The 9,021-nt window shown below is 38.8% G+C and overlaps 1 protein-coding gene across 1 annotated transcript; it reads right to left on the bottom strand.

Annotated features, from left to right (window-relative positions):
* Positions 1-362: 362 nt before the first annotated feature.
* Positions 363-3,159, bottom strand: slc18a3a (solute carrier family 18 member 3a). Its single transcript, XM_035403309.1, has one exon. The coding sequence runs from the start codon at positions 2,476-2,478 to the stop codon at positions 910-912; it is 1,569 nt and encodes a 522-aa protein (XP_035259200.1). The 5' UTR covers positions 2,479-3,159; the 3' UTR covers positions 363-909.
* Between the last annotated feature and the right edge of the window lie 5,862 nt (positions 3,160-9,021).

Here is a 9,021-nt window from a genome sequence, read left to right as displayed (position 1 = left end):
TATAATGTTTTCTTTTTGCATGGTGTACTGAGTGTGTGCCCCTTCATAAAACGAAAGAAGAGCCTATTTTGCTGGCATTTGATTCAAATTATTTATTAAAATAACAGCAAACAAATGAACAAATTATGCTCAATTGCCGGCTTTACATTGAGTTATAATGAATAGGATTACTTCGACTTTAATTTCAACAGGAGGCTCCTTTGTCATACATACACACCCTCAAATATGCATAGTTCTAAATGTCTCAGCTTTAATTATTTACATTAATATGTACACATATGTACAGATAATGCATATGATACACAATTGCATCCCAGAAATAGACTACATAATCCAAATAAATAAAGACTGAATACAGACAGTGGTGTCAAAACTCGATTTATTCTAATCCTAGGTTTTCAATTTCACGTTGTGTGTTAATAATAGCAGCAAACCACGTGATTGGTTACAGAACATATAGTTTAAAGAAAAATAATAATATTGTTTTATGCGTACGAACAGATAACACTATACATCATGTATTATGCATTTAAGTCCCTAGATATGCAAATATATTTTGGAGTACATTAATCGATGTACCTTTGTACAATGCTATACAATAGTTATGCACACATATTCAACTGTAAATTTTAACCTTTCACAACACTCCAAGTATACGTCTAGATGAGTGAACGCTTCACTACAGACTTGTTCATATACGTTAAAAAAAGTCCTTAATTGTTTTACGTAATCGTAAAAGAAAAGCAAATCTGGAAAGAACTGGTCACACAATCATGATTAGGTGGTTTGGTAAATACGTTGCGCATTATTACAGTACATTACATGGCAAGTGCACCTCTACTGTTTTCGTGGGTTGTCTGTTCCTGTAGTCACAAAAGGGGTGTGTATGTTGTAAAGTTTTTGTTCATTTTAACTATATTCAGGCCCAGATGACTCCTCAGAATATGACCTCGAATGTCCTTTGAACGTGTCAATGCCATTCTCATCACTAACCATGCAGTTACCCGTTGAACTATAGCCCTTCTTCTTGGCTTTACGCTCCTCCATCTTTATGGTATCATACAGTCCCTGGGGTCCCTCTTCCAGGAGAACGTTTCTCTCAGAATAGGACGGTTTCATTTGGCACACATTTCTGAGCAGGAGGAGAGCGGGTGCGTACAGTACATTGACGAGACCCATGCCCAGATTGAGTTGCACAAAACCGAGGTTATGAACAATCTGACCTGCAACGATTGGTCCCATGGCATAAGCGACAGAGTAGGAGATGTCAGCGATAGCATAGACACTGCCGTATACTGAGACATGACGCACGTCTACCAGAAATGCGAGTGTGGGCAGAAGGGCAGTGTCCACGAGAGCAATGCCGAAACAGATGCCGCACAGTGGGGCGATTAACTGTCCAAAGTTTTTGCAGGCTGGTACAGTGCATGAACTAGCGCCAATGATAACCATACCGAGAGCTCCATAAAACCATTGCAAGTTGGGGTATTCGGCCGCTAACTTCACAGTAATATAAACGCCCAGAACATGAGGGAAAAAGGCCGGTAGCCAGGTGAGTCCCATTTCCCATTTCGATGCATTCATGGTGCTTTCCATCCAGTTGGCTATTGTGGGTTCCAGAAAGGCCAAGGGGATATTACACACTGTCAACGCCCCGGCCACCACGACGATATAGGGATCCATCATGAGCCTGTAAATAGGGGTGCCGACGGGCATGTTTTCTCTAGTCCTATTGGAGAATGGTTTAATTACAGTCAATAACAAAATACCGTCTGCTAAGCAAACGCATGCCAGCACGATGAACGGGACACTTTTACCCGCAAATTCGTACAAAATGCCCCCAAATGGGGGCGCCACTAGGCTTCCAAACGAGATGAATGCCAATGCGATGCCGAGGGCTCGACTCCTCTCTGCTTCCTCTGTGTACTTGTCAGCAATCATGGCAATTCCAGAAGTATCTGCGAAAGCTGACCCGAGACCCTGCAGACTGCGGGCCACGAACAGAGTAGCATAGTTTTCGGCAAAGGCAAATATGCAGGTTGAGAAGAACATGACCGTGAGTCCAATCAAAAGTGGAATGTCGTATCCGACACGATCTATGAATGTTCCTGACAAGGGGTTAACTAGAAGCTGTAGAATGGCTTTCGACGCAAAAAGAACTCCGATTTGCAAATCTAAGTTATCCCTGGATACTTTACCCGGGCTTGTATAGTTGCTTGAGGAATTTGAGTGCACAGCTACATGGGCGTGTTCTGATTGTTCGCTTTCGAGATCAGCAAGGTAATCGGGTATGATCGGCACAATAACCATGTACAGCATGTTATCTAACAGAAGTGCGACACAGACAATCACTAAAATAATCCGTCTTTGCCGATTAGGGTCTTGCATAGCTGTACCGAGCTGTTTAGTTCTTTGGCCCATTTCGGATAATTTCACAGCTGCAGATTTGGCCAGCCCGGTAGATTCCTCTGAAGCCATGACTCCTACACTTTACAAAAAGTTTCTTCTCCGTGTCAAGTACAGTAGTACCTTCCTCTTTAGTTATATCTCAGCAGCAGAGATAATGTACTTTCTCAGCATTTATAACTCTTCCTCTCAGTTCACTTACTCAGTACTCAAGGATGCCGGCGAACTTTTCCCGTTTATATTTTCGTGTCACAGCTCTTCACCGCCATTGCGTTTCTTCAGTCTCAACTTCAACGCATTTCATCCTCGGCGTCCGACGTTATTTCATTGTGTTCTGTGATGCTAGAGAGGTGACGCGGTGGAGACTGGTACCTTTTCCTTCGCAAGTTATTTCTTCAGCCGTTCATCCTCCATGTCACGGTTTTATAGAGCAGATTTTGTTGCTTGTTTACAGAACTTCAGACACCCCAGATCTCTTGCCTCCTGAAATCATATCCTGTACCACCTGTAACGGTGAGGTGTATGGTCGCATCTGAGATCACCAATGGTTTTGTTGTCATTGGCACGAATTGACTCGCATGTTTGTCGGTTCTTTAGTTATTTTTTTCTACCTTTTTTCCGAGGGCTGTGACGCACTGCCAGCTTTGCCCCCAGTGGTTCCTCAGCCACTTGCGTCTTTCATGCTAATTTAACACATGGCAGACTCTTAACCAATAAGAGGGAACAGCACGCCACTAAACTACCAAGGGATGGATACAACCATATTCCTTCATGAAATGATTCTCGTTTGCTGATCGCCGGGGTTTAGTCGTGACTGCAGATCATTCGCAAAGAATCCATACAAATAAGTGATTTTAAGATATTATACGACGACATGCAATCAGTTTTTTGTGTCTGGGAATATGTTGCCTCATAGTATTGTTTTCTGTAGGGAATATGTTTTATTCAAGCATATGGATCATCAATACTGCTTAAAGGTTTCATTAATTAGTTGCCTATGTTTGGTTTTGCTAATCATGCATAGAAAAACTGAATCAATATTATTTGAATAAAGTTTTTTATGAAATTAAAAAAATGTTCCTCTCTTTTCTCAGCATTCTTTTAGCATGTACACAAACTATGCCTGAACATTTTGCGAAAATATTTTAATGTCAAGTAAAATATTTTGGTTTGAGCGATACCACTGTTTCCTTAGCTTGTTTGAGTCTGTTATTTGCACGGTATAGGCTACGGCTATGACACTGTCTAGTCATCTCACCCTTTTCAATTGCAGTAAAATGCATTACGTCTTACGTTTGTCGGAGATTGACTCGACCTCCTCTTTAAGTGTAATCCATGTTTCATTGCGGCGTATTTTGTTCGCGCTCCTTTCCAATTTAGACTTTTGGCCACGCTTTACTCACGTTTTCAGTTTTGCCCGGGTAAGAGGAAACACCACTCGAATGCGCTTAATGAAGAGATTCAGCAGGCTCTTTCCATGCAAGATTCACTTAATTACTTGGGAATCCTAAGAATTATCAGATAAATATCTGCTCAGAGCGCCCCCTGTGAATTGTCAGTGCATTTTTAAAGCTTCGAAGCCTCAGAATTCCATCTATTAAATATTTGGCTTATTAGATATTTGAGATATTTTGAAATAAATTTACTTATGTCAATAATATAGGCTAGCCTATTTGCAAATGGTATGCGTAGTAACAGGACATAGTTGTCTACGATATATGTATATGTATTGTATAAGTAAAACGCATATATGCAATATAACTACTCCATCATAATGTGCGATATTGTGTATATAAAACCGTTTTCATACTTTCGCCATGACGAGTGTTCTGTGTTATTTTAAAATAATGAATCCCTAGTCCTACGCGCGGCATGAACTCAGCAGTGGCATCGCTGATTTGGTTAGCTGTCCTTTAATTGGATGGAGGCACTCAGTTGTACATCCTATCCGTGCTGCAAATCAAGTCGGTAGAAATAGTACTGGTAGTCAGTGGAAAGTCAGACCAATAGGCTTACCGCCCACTGGTTTAATATTCTATCTGCTTATTAATCGCTGATTTTTATCAGCGTAATTAAACTTTTGAAGACATTTTTGTTAAAACAACCTGCCATATTCGAATTAGAAAGTATAATATTTATTATTATACTACTACGAATGATAAATTCCACTTTATAATGACAAAATAGGCTATGTAACTGTCAAAAAACCTAAAACTTGCACGAGTGAAATGACCTTTGCCCTATGACTGAATCAGGTGTGGATTTACTTACAATAATAATTTATTAAATGTTCCACAGGCTGCGTGGAACCAGTGGAACCATTAATTAATTCTTATGGTTTGGGATATTCTAAAAATACGTCTGTTATACTTCGAAAATTTCAGCACTTAATTGGGACAGCTCCGAAGGCTTTTTTTGTGGGAAAGATATCATGGGCATCGCTTTCAGCTAAATGAAGATTCATGCCGATTGCGTCGTGACAGTTTCCCTGCTGAGTAATAATTTGGATTGTATTAGAAAGTAACTATGTTTTCATGTGTATGATCACCAGAGAATGTCACAGAAATTCCTTTTTTCCTTTTATCGAGTCAACAGGACTTTTTCACGATTCGAGGGTATAACAGTACATTACTGAAACCTGTTTAACTCGTTAAATCTGATTTACTTCTAGTGTATCACAATACACTGAAAACAGTTTATTTTCAGCTAAACGGCATGCTTGTGATACATATACTATTTTGTGAGCCAGTGAATTGGCCATCAGATGCCAGGTCGTACACATAGTAGGCTGTAACGCCTTCAGTTCTGTTGGGACAAATAAATGTAGATGGCACCATTCCAGAATTTTGGAACTGAAATGAAATGTTTGGAAGGCCACAACATACCACCTCTTTCTTATCCGAACTAGTGCATCTCAACAAATAATCAGTTGACCTAGTATTTCTGTATTTGCTTATATGTGCAGAAAAAACAATATATATACAATTCACGCCTCAAGTGTGCCCATAACCTAATAAGTATGTTCTTGATAATTTATTTGAAACAACAGAGGAGAAAATGGCCAACTACTTGAAAAAGGACTTACAGTACACATCCTTCAGAAAATGAGTGTGACCGTGAGAATAGACAGATCGATAGCAGTCCCTCAGAGAGAAATTGCTCATTCCTCATGGCTGTTCATGTCATCTCGGGTTTTCTGTAACTGGAACCGAATTACTGAGCTTGGACATTTGAATTATGAACAAATCCATTGGTCCAACTGGATTTAAATAATTAAGTAATTTGGCATACACGATTGGAATAAATTATGCAAAAAATGGCTTTGTTAGAGCAGAAAAGGCCACTATTTTCAAATTACATTTAGGCAGCACTGTTGAAAGTTTCAAACTGAATTAAAAGTTTCTGCTTAACTCAGCTATGGGGTAAGCCAGAATACAAGTACTTTATATGAACAGGTTTGTTCTGAATGATGAAAAAACTCAAAAACTTTTTGGGCATATCTCTCACATACTGCTGATATCACTGTTTAAATTAGTCAAAACACTAATATTCTTTGTTGTAAGGGCTTACAGTCCTGTAGATTGCAGTGAATGTCCTGTAATGTCTGTATGTATAGTTGCTTTCTGCAGCAACAATTTAAGATGCACAAGTACAACAGGGACATCTAGTGGATTTTTAGGAAGTTACAACTGCAAAAGTTTGTTGTCTAGAGTAATTCTTCTCGTGACAGTCAATTTTGCAGGAAGGACAATGATTCAGCTTGCTGTGTATTCAAGCATGACCCGGTGTACCATATACAAGGCATAAAAATATACAGTTAAATGTAAAAGTATTGGGACAGTTGTGTCAACTTGATTTGGTTTTCCTCTGTACTAATCAAATTTGCATTTTCAAGTTGGACAATCACCATGAGGCAAAATTCATATTGTCTGCATGCATTTCATGTGGTTTCCTACACAGATATTGAACTAAATTACAACAAAGCCATTTCATGAGTCAAGTCCCCTATTTCAATTCACCATAAATATTGGGACAAAGTAATGTTTCTGTGCACTTTGGCTGGCATTCTCTTGGTGCCATCACTGGCTACATCATCAATAAAGACCATTGAACTGATCCCAGATGCAACCATACAGGCCCAAGCCATTACCCTGCTTCCGCCATGCTTGACTAGTGAAGCTTGACTATCTTGACTATCTTTGTCTCATCTGCCCATAAGACTTGTTTCCAAAACTCATCAGACTCATCTTTGAGTGTTTTGCTGATTCCAATCTTGCCTTTCTGTTCTTGGTGCTGATGAGAGGTTTGTGAAAGTGTAACCACTGTAGTTTGCCTCTGAGTCTTCAGTGCAGTGTCCCGCAATAGTTTCACCACCAATGTATGGGGATCATTAGCAATTACTTGAGCTGACAGTTTTATTAAATAACAGGATTATTTCACAACTCTAATAATCATCCTGTCATTGCTTTCTGCTGTCTTCCGTGGACAGTCTGGTCACTGGTGTTTTCTAAATCCTCTGGTAGTTTGGTTTCTTCTTTGGGACATTCCATACTGTTGACTTTGGAATACATCAACATTCTTCAATAGTTCTGATTGTTGTTTTTTTTAGCCTCACAATAGCTTTTTTTATTGTAATTCTTAGTTCTCTGGCCATGTCTTCAGTTGTCTTGTATCTTTTCACTTAGAAAGTTGACTGTACCTATGCTCCCAAAGAATATAACCCATGCCCTGACACTCATCACTTTCCATTTATAAAATATTACAGTAATATGGTTAACTAATACATCAGAGTCAGGGTGACTAATATATCTTTCATTTATTAATGTTTATAATGGTGAATACAGTGCTTAAAACCTCATTTTTTCTCAAGCTATTTCCTCTGTCCACTAAATGTCCCCAATTAAGCACCCATTCTCTAAACCTGTGTTGATCCGACTTGACATCCACATGATGTGAACTACAGGGTGTTACAGGGGTCAGTCATACTTTTTTCTTTTTCTCTGAGGGGCAACTGTCATACACAGAAACACACACACACACACACACACACACACACACACACACACGTTTTCCATGACTCCACTAAATGGTTGTTCACTATCATTCCTTAGCCTCTTAAATAGGGCTTGTGAATTACTTGACTAATCTGTTTTCTGAGAAATATAAGCCTTCCCTCTGACACAGGATAATAACCTTTCATTGTTCCAAAGTGTGTCTGGCTGTGCTAGTCACACTTTGGACTGCCAAAAGTCTTGCAGAATCAGTACTGAAGGTCATGTGACAGACTTTTTTTTTTTTTTGCGTTCCAGAGATTATCTTTCCCTTTGTAGGAACTTAACCTATCCTTGTCAGTGTGGACATGTGCTACCCTCATGTTCATTTTTATGTATTATCTAGTATTGATAGTAAAGCAAAATCCAAAACAATTATGAAAAGATAACAATGTTCATGTGTTCAGAAAAGCGAACGTGGCAGTGTGCTATAGAAAACAAATAACTAATAGTGGTGGCTCTTTATTGACACCTAGTGGACATACTGAAGAACTGCTTTGATTATTTTCAGTTGGACTAAAAATTGCCACTGTGCCTACACAGTGTTTGCTCATACATGCATTATGCCTTATGTATGACGCATGTCTTTCAACTGAATCGCGTGATATTTTGTGTTGTCTTAGTGCAACATTTTATGGAGTCTTATAATGATTCATGAACAATTTACTGTTGCTTTCTTGGAGAAGTCAGTTCTGGCTGTTCTGCTCTGAAATGATGACTACATGCTCAGAGGATGCAGAGTCATCATGTAATCCTCTGTGGGAACCAATGCGTTTAGTTTCAGTACTGAAGCAAAGTCAATGCTGCCAATAGCCCAAAAAAAAGTCCTTTAAGTAAGGTCATTATAGATAAGTCCAGCAGATTAATAATTTTATCCTCAGCACAGTTTTTTTACCAGTGGTGTCAGTAGTTAGCATTTATTTTACTCCTCAGAGTAAGATTTTTATTTATTGATTTATAAACAGAAATGTGATGTACTGGCATACATTCTGAGTGTTGAATTGAAAGAATGCATTAGAACCGTGTAAATGTCTAGAAATGTATTCATGCCGGAGAAGAATATGAGTCAAGAATGAAACGGTGCTCAAATTTTTACTCCATAAATGAAGTGGTGAGGGGGGATGACATTCTGAAATTAAAATATGACTAAACAGATGTAATTTCTGTGAATAAATTAACTGGAGGCAAATAAGAAACTACAGTGATGCAAATTATAACATTGCTGTCAGGAAATACAATGTTTTTAATGGATGACTGCAATAGGTCTGCTAACTCAGAAATGACAAGAGGGCAGCAGGCCATCTCAGTGCCAATAAGTACGATAATAGCTTATCTATAACAGAAGTAATGGCATTTTGCTTTTTTTTTTTAGCATAAATGTATTGAAATTTGTGATCATACTGTCCTTGTGAATTAAAGCACTTTACTGAGACTGAAGCTGAGCAGGGCATTGAGTCTCTCAAGTTACAATCAAGCCCATTTTAGTTTCCAGTCTTATAGCTATAAAATGAGTGAGTGATTTGCTAGGTTAGATCGGAAAGCTTTCTAAAGGTAGTGACGCAGA

Source organism: Anguilla anguilla, chromosome 2, assembly GCF_013347855.1.
Source record: "Anguilla anguilla isolate fAngAng1 chromosome 2, fAngAng1.pri, whole genome shotgun sequence".
Taxonomy (NCBI): domain Eukaryota; kingdom Metazoa; phylum Chordata; class Actinopteri; order Anguilliformes; family Anguillidae; genus Anguilla; species Anguilla anguilla.
Note: the sequence above shows the minus strand (reverse complement) of the source record. Positions and strands in the feature narration are given on the sequence as shown.

Coding starts and splice junctions, on each gene's coding strand:
- slc18a3a (XM_035403309.1), bottom strand. CDS start 2,478: ATGGCTTCAGAGGAATCTACCGGGCTGGCCAAATCTGCAGCTGTGAAA.